This window comes from Taudactylus pleione, unplaced genomic scaffold (assembly GCF_031769625.1).
Source record: "Taudactylus pleione unplaced genomic scaffold, aTauple2 ptg001495l, whole genome shotgun sequence".
Taxonomy (NCBI): domain Eukaryota; kingdom Metazoa; phylum Chordata; class Amphibia; order Anura; family Myobatrachidae; genus Taudactylus; species Taudactylus pleione.
The window spans coordinates 571,659-589,787 of NW_028285893.1; the positions used below are offsets into that span (position 1 = coordinate 571,659).

Here is an 18,129-nt window from a genome sequence, read left to right on the forward strand (position 1 = left end):
GTATAAAGAGAGCAAGAACATCTATTCTAAAAACCGACAGGGAATCTCTCATCTTTGATACACCCTCTAGGAAAGTTGAAAATAAGGAAGAAACAATCAAGTTTGTAGGGAATATCTGCCATGAGTGGAGATATATTAAGGATATTATCCAAAAACATTGGCATATCCTGCATCTGCACAAAGATCTTACAAACTGTAAAGGAGATAGAGTATCCCTAAGCTGGAGACGATCCCCAAAATCTCCGGGACCAATGAACCCAAAGCCACTACAGACAAATTGCCCTGAGACCCCACTATAGTGAAAGGATCATTGTCATGTGGTTCATGCAGGGCTTGCTTATACATGACCAAGAAAAAGGAAGTTATGGACAAATGCGGTAAGAAGATGGAAATGAACAGTTACATCAACTGCAGGACCAAGGGGCTGATTTATTGTATAACTTGTGAATGTAATGTCAAATTTGTGGTGATGATGACTCGGATGCTTAAGGAACGCATTCTGGAACAGGTCGGGAATGTGAGAAACGCTACATCTGATCTTGCTAAATTCAAGCAACTAACTGTTTTTGTGAAACATTTTCTCTATAACACAAAGGAGACCTGAAAAGCCTGGAAGATTTCGGTCTGGAAGAAATCCACCTAATGATTAGAGGGGCTGACCTCACTAAAGAACTATTGAAATGAGAGAGTTTTTGGACCTTCAGACTGGGAGCTCTCGCACCAGGCAGACTAAATGAATACATCAATTACAGCCCTTTTCTATGATCTAACCACCTAACTGGCAAATACGTCTCACCACACTCATACTATTTACCAGCATTATGGCTTATGCTTTCATTCCTATTTATCTTGGTATATAGCTCTACTCAACTCACTATGATTTTATATGTAATTTTTCTAGTCATTCTCTATTTCCTTCTTGGACAGATTTTTTCTTTTTTTCTTTCTCCTGTCTGACCTAATCATGAACGGGCCTTTTTAAAAAATGTTGATCTTTTTGATGTTTTGGTTCCCATATGCACATACTTTGTGACCAATTGTGTACTATATGATTACCTTACCATGTATACTCCTACTCTTGTACTTTTGTTTCTGCAGACTAAAACTATTATGACTATCAATTCTGCTATATATGAATATCATATTTCATATACCTTTTACCCTTATATATTTATATGAATCTTTCCTTGTTAGGAATAATAACATAACTCCTTTATATCGCTGTAATAGGTATCTACTCATAGATGGAAAACAACCTTTATGTCCCCTATGATGTATGACCTACCAGTAATCCTATCTCACATGTGATCTTATTATAGAACCTACAATGAGTTTTCTGGTAATATAAGACATTTGGATATTTACTTTCCTGACCTTCCTGTGTACCCTCTTGGAAAATGGGCAGAATATCCTTTCATATATGTAAGATCAGAGATCTAACATGGTCAGCGGTTCCCTTATATATCAATACACATAGATCTGCTTAGACATATATACATATATGTATCATTGTCTCGCTAGTTGGGCTTCCCCTACACTTTCCCTACCATCGTTTATGTATGTATTATTACCTACCCGTTCTCACTACAGCCAGCTCCCTGGGTATATACAGCCAGACCTGGTGATTGACGTCTAGGACTGCCCCCTTTCTTTTAGTATGCCAGATATGATTGGCTGAGATTGCCCATAAGTAAGGGATTTCCCAGCAATACTTCACTTTGTTGTGAAAAAGCCCAGCCCTAGGCGTAACGTACGTCATCTTTACACACAGAAGCTGTTAGCGGCCGGGCACCATCCTGATGGCAGCGTGGAAAGAGATCCCCTCTGCTCTAGCTGTGCGCTTCCTGTGCATGTTGCACACATCACCGCACAGAGCCTCAGATACAGAGACGAGTGACCGGGCACCATCCAAGTTATTACAGGAAGGAGCTTCTCATAATACAACCACTCGCCGTGGTATCACAGACACACAAACGCCGCCAGCTGGGGCCTAAACCTACAAAAGGACTGAGCTAAGTATCACTGGCTCATCCATTACTGTATAAGTTGCTTTTCTCAATAATCTGGGAATACGTCCAACGCTGTGATAACAGCATAAAGAATGTAATTACATGTGACATAGATCTAAGTACCTTTCCCCCTTCTTCTCTACCCCATAACTCTAATAGCAATACCTCTATTATCATATCCACTACTCTGTATGACATTGTGGTAATAACCATATAATGCACAGGAATTATTATGTAATCCCTCTGTGATGATGAATATGATTAATGCTGTTCTGAGTGATGTGACACTGTTATAATTATTCTTTCTATGTCACAATGTGCCTACTATGTTATATAATTGTTTTGCTTATTACCATATGTATCATTGTATGAACTGGCTCTAGCTTGACCACAAGATATCGGGTGTGTGCAATTGTGGCAATAATGAATCATTGCCGGGTTATTGGTATCTATTAACAACCTGCTATTATTGTATCATTGCAGCATGGCATTTATCTACACGTAGGAGGATCTGGATAAGATTCCTCTTCTTAGTAATGTGTGTTTAATGTTTGTCCAACCTATTTTTAAGTAATATTAATAAATGTTAAGTTTTAGTACCGCTTAAATGACATAATAAGTAGTGCCCCCAACAAAAAGTCTTCTTTTTCTTTTTTTTTGTCTGGTGAATATATTTCTGACTCTGGGGAGCACCACCAACATACACTGATTGCCAATTGTGGTTATATTACATTTTTCTAGTTGTCTCATTTATACCAATCTCTACTACAAAAATCCTGTGCGGCTCTCACTCCTTTCTGTATGATCATTGTCAGGGGTTATGTGCTCTGGGTTCCATGTTTGTTGCCCTGGTTTCCATGCTCGTTACCAGGGGTTCCATGCTCATTGCCAGGGGTTCCATGCTTGTTGCTAGGGGTTCTCATGCTCATTGCCAGGGGTTCTCATGCTCATTGCCAGGGGTTCCATGCTTGTTGCTAGGGGTTCCATGCTTGTTGCCCTGGTTTCCATGCTCATTGCCAGGGGTTCCATGCTCATTGCCAGGGGTTCCATGCTTGTTGCTAGGGGTTCCATGCTTGTTGCTAGGGGTTCCATGCTTGTTGCCCTGGTTTCCATGCTCATTGCCAGGGGTTCCATGCTCATTGCCAGGGGTTCCATGCTTGTTGCTAGGGGTTCTCATGCTCATTGCCAGGGGTTCTCATGCTCGTTGCGAGGGGTTCTCGTGCTCATTGCCAGGGGTTCTCATGCTCGTTGCGAGGGGTTCTCGTGCTTATTGCCAGGGGTTCTCATGTTCGTTGCTTGGAGTTCTCATGCTCTGGGTTTCCTGCTCTTTGCCAAGGGTTTTACACTTATTATCAGGGGTTTGAGAATGACTGGTATATACTGTAGATCTGATGGTTACTGACACTCATGCACTACAGAGAAGAAATAATGTCTGTATGATTTGGCAGTGGAAATGAATTATTGTTATTATAAATAGAATATTTCATCTAAATGACGGAAGTCATTGTTGTTAATGTACGCCCACTAGCGCACGTCATCTCCAGGAAGTGTGTGTAAACATTGGTACATCGAAGACCATCGGAAGGGAACGCAGCACTTGTGGTAGACTCTACCCACCCGCAAGCTCTGCTACCAGTTCAGTGTAAAAAACAACCAAGTGACGTATACTCTGACGCTTCTTTGCTAATTATGCACACCCACAAAACTCAGTTTTGGAGGCCAGACACGCCTGCATCCATAACACCACTCCCCCATTCACAAGCACCTTCCCCTGTTACCACCTACAAACGGCACTATCTGTCACTCAAAGTAGCGGCCAGTCTGTGTACTACGAGCGGTCGATTTCCTCTTGCAAATACTGGCTTGCACATGCGCACTGCGAATTATACACATGCGCACATTGCAAAACATTGCTCGCTCCGAGCGATTGCTTGATAGTGAATGGGTCTGAGTCAGGCCCTATGTGCTTCCCTGACAAATGCTAGAGATCCAGTAGGAAATCTAGCATCTGTCTCCTCAAAGAGGGTGGCCATTTTTTGAGTGACATTTTAAGCAGATTCCATGTGGATGGCACAGGGTCTGCGGGGGCTATTGTTATGTCCCTGCTCCCAAGAAGCACAAAGGTCATCCCTTGGATCCATGCTCATGTCCTGGTATAAAGCAATTCCTCATGCATCCTGGCTTTACACAACCAGGGGAAGATACCTAAACATCCTTCCCCCAGCACTCCATATCCTCATATACAATTTCCCAGATTGAATACCAGTCAAAACCACTATGCCCTTTAAAGACGGTGGCATCACCAAAGTTTTATAACTCTTATGATTCATCCCAACAAAACAAGACCATACAATAATTGAGGTTGCTCAAACGATGGCTCCAGGACACATAAAGAACATTCAAGCTTATATAACGCATCTGGGTGCTAGACTCACTCCACTTAAGTAACTTCAGGAAATGTCAGTTGGCTTTCATAATGGTCTGGAGAGGCTGTGGTGCAACAGGTGACAGAATTTAAGCTCCTGAGCATATGTTTGATGCTTGGGAAAATAGAGGTCAGAGGAACAATTTGCAATTTGGAGGATGTTCAAACTCAAGACCTAATTGACTTACCAGAATATTTGACAAAATCTTGTAACAAGATCTGGATTCCTCATAATGTTTGATAGAATTCACAGAGCACTCTGGCCTAGAGGTGCTCCACCTGATAGAACCTAGAGATGTTATATGCCACTTGCATTGTTATTCTCATTCTCTGTAAGATCTGGTGCTTGTATGAATTGACATAGCCCAGGATCTGTCATGGGCTATCCTCATAAACCACAGGGTCCTTCAACCCCAAATGGCAGAGTAGCGGACGTAAAATGTCAAGTACTGATGGTAGTTTCCACATAGTCTCCAAGTATCACACAATGTGAAGCTGTCCACTTCAAGAGAACCCTCTGATTGTCCATCCTTCTGATCAGATCTGGCTATACCACTGATGGCTCTCTCATATTGGCATGAGTTCAACTCAAAGAGATGGCTGCAGGGTTTCATTCCGGAATGGAACATCATGTCCGCTGGCATCGCAAATTTTCCCTTGCACTAACCCAAATGACTAATATGTGTGCAGGCGACTATCTCCGCGATGCCCAGCATCACATCAAATTGATATAATTCCCCCCATAATGTCATATACTCATATAGAGGAATAGTGTTTGTAGATAGAAAATGCAGCCATTATATTTGGCACAGTTTATATTCTTAAAGTTCATCCATTATTTTTGTATTCATGGTCCTCCTGGGTACAATTAATAAATTACACTCAATTAATTCTACCATGTGGTGTTTATAAATAGAGGTATTAGCACAAAGGAAGGAAGCCGGTTGTTACTACAGGCTAATGAATATAATATAATCGTATCAGTATCTAACGAATGGTTACAGAGTGGCAGGGAGTTGAATTTAAGAGATACATGTAGACCAAATGGATGTATGACAATGACTTATTTATATATGGGGACTTATTGTAGCCTAATGTACCAACAGCCACATTACAGCCCCCCAGACTCCTGAGATTATGTATCACAGTCACATCTGCTTCTCCTGAATCCTGAAACCCCCAACTACCAACACTTACCTGGGTGCTCTGTGCCAGCTATACCCAACATTTATATGTCCCATCACGTATCAAAAATACAGCAATAAATTGATCTCAGATTATATGTTTATTGTTCCCTCCACATAATAACATTAGAATATGAGATTACAGCAGAGACATAACAGTTAATGTACAGATTTATCACTGCACGGACCAATAACTGATCAGTCGCTGTGCCAAAACCACATCACATGACCTGACGCAGAACTGTTTTACTAATAGGACAAAATGGACATTTCCCTCACACCAAACTGAACAGGACTCTTATTAGACTCTGCTTAATATATAACCAAACTGGGAGAGACTACACATGTCTTACCACTGCCCCACCGTGTACCCTAACAATACAGGAGAACCTACAGTATGTATAGAGGAGGATAATCAGTCAGATAAGGATGTATATAATAACACTTATTAACAGTCCAGATATAAAATCCGCACATACACACATAGGGGCCTAGTAATTAATTATTGTGTTTTAGACCCGATAATTATATTTTCTTATATCCAGTTATCGGAGCAATAAGATATAAAGATTTGCCCAGATGTATTAATAACACATGCAGGCACAGGGGCTCTGATAGGCTCTCTGTAATGTGTAATAATAAAGCAATTGAGTAACGTGATCATGGCACTGAAGGGGTTACCTTGATTTACCCATGATGCATTGTGTATCAGTGTATATTTGTGGTATGTTACTAAAATGATAACCAGCTAGTGAAGACAAGCAGCCGCATTTCTACATTTTATTAAAGTATAAATAGATTTTCTCGAGGGAAGTTCTATTAAAGATATATGTACAGAGCATTTTGTGCAGTTGTGTCCAGGCTACTGTCCTCTGTTATCAGCCAGTACATTTCCTCCTTATAGAGTATTATCATTAGTATCATTTCATGGTTTATACCTTAGATACTTCCAGCGCAGAACAATTAGTCTCTCTACAGATCACAGTACATCATGTGTGATAATATGCAGCAATAGAGGAAACCGGGAATACAAGAAACTTGTACTGTAAAGGACAATGGACCTCATTCAGAGTCAATCACAAAAAGCGATCGCTCACTCTGAATGAGGGTGGGTGCATCTGCTATAGCAGTGCAGCCTCCTGGTCGCAAGCTAAGCTGTGGGTTACCACCCACAGCTTAGCTTGTGACCAGGGTGATGGTCGTGATGGTCATCACCATCGCTACCATCGGGGCTTACGATGAGACCCTAAGGTTGGGTCTCAGCAGTTGTAAGCCCCAGGGAGCTTCCTGCTCTGTTTGAGCAGGAAGCTCCCCCTCGCCCCACCTACAAAACGGGGACGGCTGTCGATCAACATCGACAACCGGCCCTTTTGTAGAGAGCTCCGGAGCGACAGAATTTCTCTGTCACTCCGGGGCTTGCGCACGCGCAGTGCAGCTGCTGCGCGTGCGCACAGCGAGCCATCGACCCAGTTGCGAGCGCATCGGCGCTTGTGACCAGGTCTGAGTGAGCCCCAATATCCTACTTTATATTTATATACAGAATATACATGTTACTAAGAATAGCAGAATATATATTGTAACTAAGAATAGCAGAATATACATGTTACTAAGAATAGCAGAATATACAATGTTACTAAGAATATCAGAATATACAATGTTACTAAGAATATCAGAATATACATGTTACTAAGAATAGCAGAATATACATGTTACTAAGAATAGCAGAATATACATGTTACTAAGAATAGCAGAATATACAATGTTACTAAGAATAGCAGAATATATAATGTTACTAAGAATAGCAGAATATACATGTTACTAAGAATAGCAGAATATACATGTTACTAAGAATATCAGAATATACAATGTTACTAAGAATAGCAGAATATACATGTTACTAAGAATATCAGAATATATAATGTTACTAAGAATATCAGAATATACATGTTACTAAGAATATCAGAATATACAATGTTACTAAGAATATCAGAATATACAATGTTACTAAGAATAGCAGAATATACAATGTTACTAAGAATAGCAGAATATACAATGTTACTAAGAATATCAGAATATACAATGTTACTAAGAATATCAGAATATACATGTTACTAAGAATAGCAGAATATACATGTTACTAAGAATATCAGAATATACAATGTTACTAAGAATAGCAGAATATATAATGTTACTAAGAATAGCAGAATATACAATGTTACTAAGAATAGCAGAATATACATGTTACTAAGAATATCAGAATATACAATGTTACTAAGAATAGCAGAATATACATGTTACTAAGAATATCAGAATATATAATGTTACTAAGAATAGCAGAATATACATGTTACTAAGAATATCAGAATATACAATGTTACTAAGAATATCAGAATATACAATGTTACTAAGAATAGCAGAATATACAATGTTACTAAGAATAGCAGAATATACAATGTTACTAAGAATATCAGAATATACAATGTTACTAAGAATATCAGAATATACATGTTACTAAGAATAGCAGAATATACATGTTACTAAGAATAGCAGAATATATAATGTTACTAAGAATAGCTGAATATATAATGTTACTAAGAATAGCAGAATATATAATGTTACTAAGAATAGCAGAATATATAATGTAACTAAGAATAGCAGAATATACATGTTACTAAGAATAGCAGAATATATAATGTTACTAAGAATAGCAGAATATACAGGTTACTAAGAATAGCAGAATATACATGTTACTAAGAATAGCAGAATATATAATGTTACTAAGAATAGCAGAATATATAATGTTACTAAGAATAGCAGAATATATAATGTAACTAAGAATAGCAGAATATACATGTTACTAAGAATAGCAGAATATATAATGTTACTAAGAATAGCAGAATATACAATGTTACTAAGAATATCAGAATATACAATGTTACTAAGAATATCAGAATATACAATGTTACTAAGAATATCAGAATATACATGTTACTAAGAATAGCAGAATATACAGGTTACTAAGAATAGCAGAATATACATGTTACTAAGAATAGCAGAATATACATATTACTAAGAATAGCAGAATATACATGTTACTAAGAATATCAGAATATACAATGTTACTAAGAATATCAGAATATACATGTTACTAAGAATATCAGAATATACAATGTTACTAAGAATAGCAGAATATACATGTTACTAAGAATATCAGAATATACAGGTAACTAAGAATAGCAGAATATACATGTTACTAAGAATAGCAGAATATATAATGTTACTAAGAATAGCAGAATATATAATGTTACTAAGAATAGCAGAATATATAATGTAACTAAGAATAGCAGAATATACATGTTACTAAGAATAGCAGAATATATAATGTTACTAAGAATAGCAGAATATACAATGTTACTAAGAATAGCAGAATATACAATGTTACTAAGAATATCAGAATATACAATGTTACTAAGAATATCAGAATATACATGTTACTAAGAATAGCAGAATATACATGTTACTAAGAATAGCAGAATATACAGGTTACTAAGAATAGCAGAATATACATGTTACAAAGAATAGCAGAATATATAATGTTACTAAGAATAGCAGAATATATAATGTTACTAAGAATAGCAGAATATACATGTTACTAAGAATAGCAGAATATATAATGTTACTAAGAATAGCAGAATATACATGTTACTAAGAATATCAGAATATACAATGTTACTAAGAATAGCAGAATATACAATGTTACTAAGAATATCAGAATATACAATGTTACTAAGAATATCAGAATATACAATGTTACTAAGAATATCAGAATATACAATGTTACTAAGAATAGCAGAATATACAGGTTACTAAGAATAGCAGAATATACATGTTACTAAGAATAGCAGAATATATAATGTTACTAAGAATAGCAGAATATATAATGTTACTAAGAATAGCAGAATATATAATGTTACTAAGAATAGCAGAATATATAATGTAACTAAGAATAGCAGAATATACATGTTACTAAGAATAGCAGAATATATAATGTTACTAAGAATAGCAGAATATACATGTTACTAAGAATAGCAGAATATACAATGTTACTAAGAATATCAGAATATACAATGTTACTAAGAATATCAGAATATACATGTTACTAAGAATAGCAGAATATACATGTTACTAAGAATAGCAGAATATACAGGTTACTAAGAATAGCAGAATATACATGTTACTAAGAATAGCAGAATATATAATGTTACTAAGAATAGCAGAATATATAATGTTACTAAGAATAGCAGAATATATAATGTTACTAAGGGATAGCAGAATATACATGTTACTAAGAATAGCAGAATATACAATGTTACTAAGAATAGCAGAATATACAATGTTACTAAGAATATCAGAATATACAATGTTACTAAGAATATCAGAATATACAATGTTACTAAGAATAGCAGAATATACAGGTTACTAAGAATAGCAGAATATACATGTTACTAAGAATAGCAGAATATATAATGTTACTAAGAATAGCAGAATATATAATGTTACTAAGAATAGCAGAATATATAATGTAACTAAGAATAGCAGAATATACATGTTACTAAGAATAGCAGAATATATAATGTTACTAAGAATAGCAGAATATACAATGTTACTAAGAATAGCAGAATATACAATGTTACTAAGAATATCAGAATATACATGTTACTAAGAATAGCAGAATATACATGTTACTAAGAATAGCAGAATATACAGGTTACTAAGAATAGCAGAATATACATGTTACTAAGAATAGCAGAATATACATATTACTAAGAATAGCAGAATATACATGTTACTAAGAATATCAGAATATACAATGTTACTAAGAATATCAGAATATACATGTTACTAAGAATATCAGAATATACAATGTTACTAAGAATAGCAGAATATACATGTTACTAAGAATATCAGAATATACAGGTTACTAAGAATAGCAGAATATACATGTTACTAAGAATAGCAGAATATATAATGTTACTAAGAATAGCAGAATATATAATGTTACTAAGAATAGCAGAATATATAATGTAACTAAGAATAGCAGAATATACATGTTACTAAGAATAGCAGAATATATAATGTTACTAAGAATATCAGAATATACAATGTTACTAAGAATATCAGAATATACAATGTTACTAAGAATATCAGAATATACAATGTTACTAAGAATATCAGAATATACATGTTACTAAGAATAGCAGAATATACATGTTACTAAGAATAGCAGAATATACAGGTTACTAAGAATAGCAGAATATACATGTTACTAAGAATAGCAGAATATATAATGTTACTAAGAATAGCAGAATATATAATGTTACTAAGAATAGCAGAATATACATGTTACTAAGAATAGCAGAATATATAATGTTACTAAGAATAGCAGAATATACATGTTACTAAGAATATCAGAATATACAATGTTACTAAGAATAGCAGAATATACAATGTTACTAAGAATATCAGAATATACAATGTTACTAAGAATATCAGAATATACAATGTTACTAAGAATATCAGAATATACAATGTTACTAAGAATAGCAGAATATACAGGTTACTAAGAATAGCAGAATATACATGTTACTAAGAATAGCAGAATATATAATGTTACTAAGAATAGCAGAATATATAATGTTACTAAGAATAGCAGAATATATAATGTTACTAAGAATAGCAGAATATATAATGTAACTAAGAATAGCAGAATATACATGTTACTAAGAATAGCAGAATATATAATGTTACTAAGAATAGCAGAATATACATGTTACAAAGAATATCAGAATATACAATGTTACTAAGAATATCAGAATATACAATGTTACTAAGAATATCAGAATATACATGTTACTAAGAATAGCAGAATATACATGTTACTAAGAATAGCAGAATATACAGGTTACTAAGAATAGCAGAATATACATGTTACTAAGAATAGCAGAATATATAATGTTACTAAGAATAGCAGAATATATAATGTTACTAAGAATAGCAGAATATATAATGTTACTAAGGGATAGCAGAATATACATGTTACTAAGAATAGCAGAATATACAATGTTACTAAGAATAGCAGAATATACAATGTTACTAAGAATATCAGAATATACAATGTTACTAAGAATATCAGAATATACAATGTTACTAAGAATAGCAGAATATACAGGTTACTAAGAATAGCAGAATATACATGTTACTAAGAATAGCAGAATATATAATGTTACTAAGAATAGCAGAATATATAATGTTACTAAGAATAGCAGAATATATAATGTAACTAAGAATAGCAGAATATACATGTTACTAAGAATAGCAGATTATATAATGTTACTAAGAATAGCAGAATATACAATGTTACTAAGAATATCAGAATATACAATGTTACTAAGAATATCAGAATATACATGTTACTAAGAATAGCAGAATATACATGTTACTAAGAATAGCAGAATATACAGGTTACTAAGAATAGCAGAATATACATGTTACTAAGAATAGCAGAATATACATATTACTAAGAATAGCAGAATATACATGTTACTAAGAATATCAGAATATACAATGTTACTAAGAATATCAGAATATACATGTTACTAAGAATATCAGAATATACAATGTTACTAAGAATAGCAGAATATACATGTTACTAAGAATATCAGAATATACAGGTTACTAAGAATAGCAGAATATACATGTTACTAAGAATAGCAGAATATATAATGTTACTAAGAATAGCAGAATATATAATGTTACTAAGAATAGCAGAATATATAATGTAACTAAGAATAGCAGAATATACATGTTACTAAGAATAGCAGAATATATAATGTTACTAAGAATAGCAGAATATACAATGTTACTAAGAATAGCAGAATATACAATGTTACTAAGAATATCAGAATATACAATGTTACTAAGAATATCAGAATATACATGTTACTAAGAATAGCAGAATATACATGCTACTAAGAATAGCAGAATATACAGGTTACTAAGAATAGCAGAATATACATGTTACTAAGAATAGCAGAATATATAATGTTACTAAGAATAGCAGAATATATAATGTTACTAAGAATAGCAGAATATACATGTTACTAAGAATAGCAGAATATATAATGTTACTAAGAATAGCAGAATATACATGTTACTAAGAATAGCAGAATATACAATGTTACTAAGAATAGCAGAATATACAATGTTACTAAGAATATCAGAATATACAATGTTACTAAGAATATCAGAATATAAAATGTTACTAAGAATATCAGAATATACAATGTTACTAAGAATAGCAGAATATACAGGTTACTATGAATAGCAGAATATACATGTTACTAAGAATAGCAGAATATATAATGTTACTAAGAATAGCAGAATATATAATGTTACTAAGAATAGCAGAATATATAATGTTACTAAGAATAGCAGAATATATAATGTAACTAAGAATAGCAGAATATACATGTTACTAAGAATAGCAGAATATATAATGTTACTAAGAATAGCAGAATATACATGTTACTAAGAATAGCAGAATATACAATGTTACTAAGAATATCAGAATATACAATGTTACTAAGAATATCAGAATATACATGTTACTAAGAATAGCAGAATATACATGTTACTAAGAATAGCAGAATATACAGGTTACTAAGAATAGCAGAATATACATGTTACTAAGAATAGCAGAATATATAATGTTACTAAGAATAGCAGAATATATAATGTTACTAAGAATAGCAGAATATATAATGTTACTAAGGGATAGCAGAATATACATGTTACTAAGAATAGCAGAATATACAATGTTACTAAGAATAGCAGAATATACAATGTTACTAAGAATATCAGAATATACAATGTTACTAAGAATATCAGAATATACAATGTTACTAAGAATAGCAGAATATACAGGTTACTAAGAATAGCAGAATATACATGTTACTAAGAATAGCAGAATATATAATGTTACTAAGAATAGCAGAATATATAATGTTACTAAGAATAGCAGTATATACATGTTACTAAGAAAAGCAGAATTTATAATGTTACTAAGAATAGCAGAATATACATGTTACTAAGAATAGCAGAATATACATGTTACTAAGAATAGCAGAATATATAATGTTACTAAGAATAGCAGAATATATAATGTTACTAAGAATAGCAGAATATACATGTTACTAAGAATAGCAGAATATACATGTTACTAAGAATAGCAGAATATACATGTTACTAAGAATAGCAGAATATATAATGTTACTAAGAATAACAGAATATACAATGTTACTAAGAACAGCAGAATATATAATGTTACTAAGAATAGCAGAATATACATGTTACTAAGAATAGCAGAATATACAATGTTACTAAGAATAGTAGAATAAACATGTTACTAAGAATAGCAGAATATACATGTTACTAAGAATAGCAGAATATACATGTTACTAAGAATAGCAGAATATACATGTTACTAAGAATAGCAGAATATACAATGTTACTGAGAATAGCAGAATATACAATGTTACTGAGAATAGCAGAATATTCATGTTACTAAGAATAGCAGAATATATAATGTTACTAAGAATAACAGAATATACAATGTTACTAAGAATAGTAGAATATACATGTTACTAAGAATAGCAGAATATACATGTTACTAAGAATAGCAGAATATACATGTTACTAAGAATAGCAGAATATACAATGTTACTAAGAATAGCAGAATATACATGTTACTAAGAATAGCAGAATATACATGTTACTAAGAATAGCAGAATATACATGTTACTAAGAATAACAGAATATACATGTTACTAAGAATAGCAGAATATACAATGTTACTAAGAATAGCAGAATATACATGTTACTAAGAATAGCAGAATATACATGTTACTAAGAATAGCAGAATATACATGTTAATAAGAATAGCAGAATATACATGTTACTAAGAATAGCAGAATATACATGTTACTAAGAATAGCAGAATATACAATGTTACTAAGAATAGCAGAATATACATGTTACTAAGAATAGCAGAATATACATGTTACTAAGAATAGCAGAATATATAATGTTACTAAGAAAAGCAGAATATACATGTTACTAAGAATAGCAGAATATATAATGTTACTAAGAAAAGCAGAATATACAATGTTACTAAAAATAACAGAATATATAATGTTACTAAGAATAGCAGAATATACAATGTTACTAAGAATAGCAGAATATACATGTTACTAAGAATAGCAGAATATACAATGTTACTAAGAATAGCAGAATATACATGTTACTAAGAATAGCAGAATATACATGTTACTAAGAATAGCAGAATATACATGTTACTAAGAATAGCAGAATATATAATGTTACTAAGAATAGCAGAATATACATGTTACTAAGAATAGCAGAATATACATGTTACTAAGAATAACAGAATATACATGTTACTAAGAATAACAGAATATACATGTTACTGAGAATAGCAGAATATACATGTTACTAAGAATAGCAGAATATACAATGTTACTAAGAATAGCAGAATATACAATGTTACTAAGAATAGCAGAATATACATGTTACTAAGAATAGCAGAATATACATGTTACTAAGAATAGCAGAATATACAATGTTACTAAGAATAGCAGAATATACATGTTACTAAGAATAACAGAATATACAATGTTACTAAGAATAGCAGAATATACAATGTTACTAAGAATAGCAGAATATACAATGTTACTAAGAATAGCAGAATATACATGTTACTAAGAATAACAGAATATACATGTTACTAAGAATAGCAGAATATACATGTTACTAAGAATAGCAGAATATACAATGTTACTAAGAATAGCAGAATATACAATGTTACTAAGAATAGCAGAATATACATGTTACTAAGAATAACAGAATATACATGTTACTAAGAATAACAGAATATACAATGTTACTAAGAATAGCAGAATATACAATGTTACTAAGAATAGCAGAATATATAATGTTACTAAGAATAGCAGAATATACAATGTTACTAAGAATAGCAGAATATACATGTTACTAAGAATAGCAGAATATACAATGTTACTAAGAATAGCAGAATATACAATGTTACTAAGAATAGCAGAATATACATGTTACTAAGAATAGCAGAATATACATGTTACTAAGAATAACAGAATATACATGTTACTAAGAATAGCAGAATATACACGTTACTAAGAATAGCAGAATATACATGTTACTAAGAATAGCAGAATATACAATGTTACTAAGAATAGCAGAATATACAATGTTACTGGGAATAGCAGAATATACAATGTTACTAAGAATAGCAGAATATACATGTTACTAAGAATAGCAGAATATACAATGTTACTAAGAATAGCAGAATATACAATGTTACTAAGAATAGCAGAATATACAATGTTACTAAGAATAGCAGAATAGGCATGTTACTAAGAATAGCAGAATATACATGTTACTAAGAATAACAGAATATACAATGTTACTAAGAATAGCAGAATATACAATGTTACTAAGAATAGCAGAATATACAATGTTACTAAGAGTAGCAGAATATACATGTTACTAAGAATAACAGAATATACAATGTTACTAAGAATAGCAGAATATACATGTTACTAAGAATAGCAGAATATACATGTTACTAAGAATAACAGAATATACATGTTACTAAGAATAGCAGAATATACATGTTACTAAGAATAGCAGAATATACAATGTTACTAAGAATAGCAGAATATACATGTTACTAAGAATAACAGAATATACAATGTTGCTAAGAATAGCAGAATATACATGTTACTAAGAATAGCAGAATATACAATGTTACTAAGAATAGCAGAATATACAATGTTACTAAGAATATCAGAATATACATGTTACTAAGAATAGCAGAATATACAGGTTACTAAGAATAGCAGAATATACATGTTACTAAGAATAGCAGAATATATAATGTTACTAAGAATAGCAGAATATATAATGTTACTAAGAATAGCAGAATATACATGTTACTAAGAATAGCAGAATATATAATGTTACTAAGAATAGCAGAATATACATGTTACTAAGAATATCAGAATATACAATGTTACTAAGAATAGCAGAATATACAATGTTACTAAGAATATCAGAATATACAATGTTACTAAGAATATCAGAATATACAATGTTACTAAGAATATCAGAATATACAATGTTACTAAGAATAGCAGAATATACAGGTTACTAAGAATAGCAGAATATACATGTTACTAAGAATAGCAGAATATATAATGTTACTAAGAATAGCAGAATATATAATGTTACTAAGAATAGCAGAATATATAATGTTACTAAGAATAGCAGAATATATAATGTAACTAAGAATAGCAGAATATACATGTTACTAAGAATAGCAGAATATATAATGTTACTAAGAATAGCAGAATATACATGTTACAAAGAATAGCAGAATATACAATGTTACTAAGAATATCAGAATATACAATGTTACTAAGAATATCAGAATATACATGTTACTAAGAATAGCAGAATATACATGTTACTAAGAATAGCAGAATATACAGGTTACTAAGAATAGCAGAATATACATGTTACTAAGAATAGCAGAATATATAATGTTACTAAGAATAGCAGAATATATAATGTTACTAAGAATAGCAGAATATATAATGTTACTAAGGGATAGCAGAATATACATGTTACTAAGAATAGCAGAATATACAATGTTACTAAGAATAGCAGAATATACAATGTTACTAAGAATAGCAGAATATACAATGTTACTAAGAATATCAGAATATACAATGTTACTAAGAATAGCAGAATATACAGGTTACTAAGAATAGCAGAATATACATGTTACTAAGAATAGCAGAATATATAATGTTACTAAGAATAGCAGAATATATAATGTTACTAAGAATAGCAGAATATATAATGTAACTAAGAATAGCAGAATATACATGTTACTAAGAATAGCAGATTATATAATGTTACTAAGAATAGCAGAATATACAATGTTACTAAGAATAGCAGAATATACAATGTTACTAAGAATATCAGAATATACAATGTTACTAAGAATATCAGAATATACATGTTACTAAGAATAGCAGAATATACATGTTACTAAGAATAGCAGAATATACAGGTTACTAAGAATAGCAGAATATACATGTTACTAAGAATAGCAGAATATACATATTACTAAGAATAGCAGAATATACATGTTACTAAGAATATCAGAATATACAATGTTACTAAGAATATCAGAATATACATGTTACTAAGAATATCAGAATATACAATGTTACTAAGAATAGCAGAATATACATGTTACTAAGAATATCAGAATATACAGGTTACTAAGAATAGCAGAATATACATGTTACTAAGAATAGCAGAATATATA

At 31.6% G+C, this 18,129-nt stretch overlaps 1 protein-coding gene across 1 annotated transcript in view; it reads right to left on the minus strand.

Annotated features, from left to right (window-relative positions):
• Positions 1–2,027: 2,027 nt before the first annotated feature.
• LOC148442480 (E3 ubiquitin-protein ligase TRIM7-like) overlaps positions 2,028–18,129 on the minus strand; it is a 129,480-nt gene continuing 113,378 nt past the window's right edge. Inside the window, exon 3 of the mRNA XM_088463900.1 lies at positions 2,028–2,081. Coding sequence (XP_088320026.1) covers positions 2,028–2,081 — 54 coding nt within the window. The remainder of the gene's footprint in view (positions 2,082–18,129) is intronic.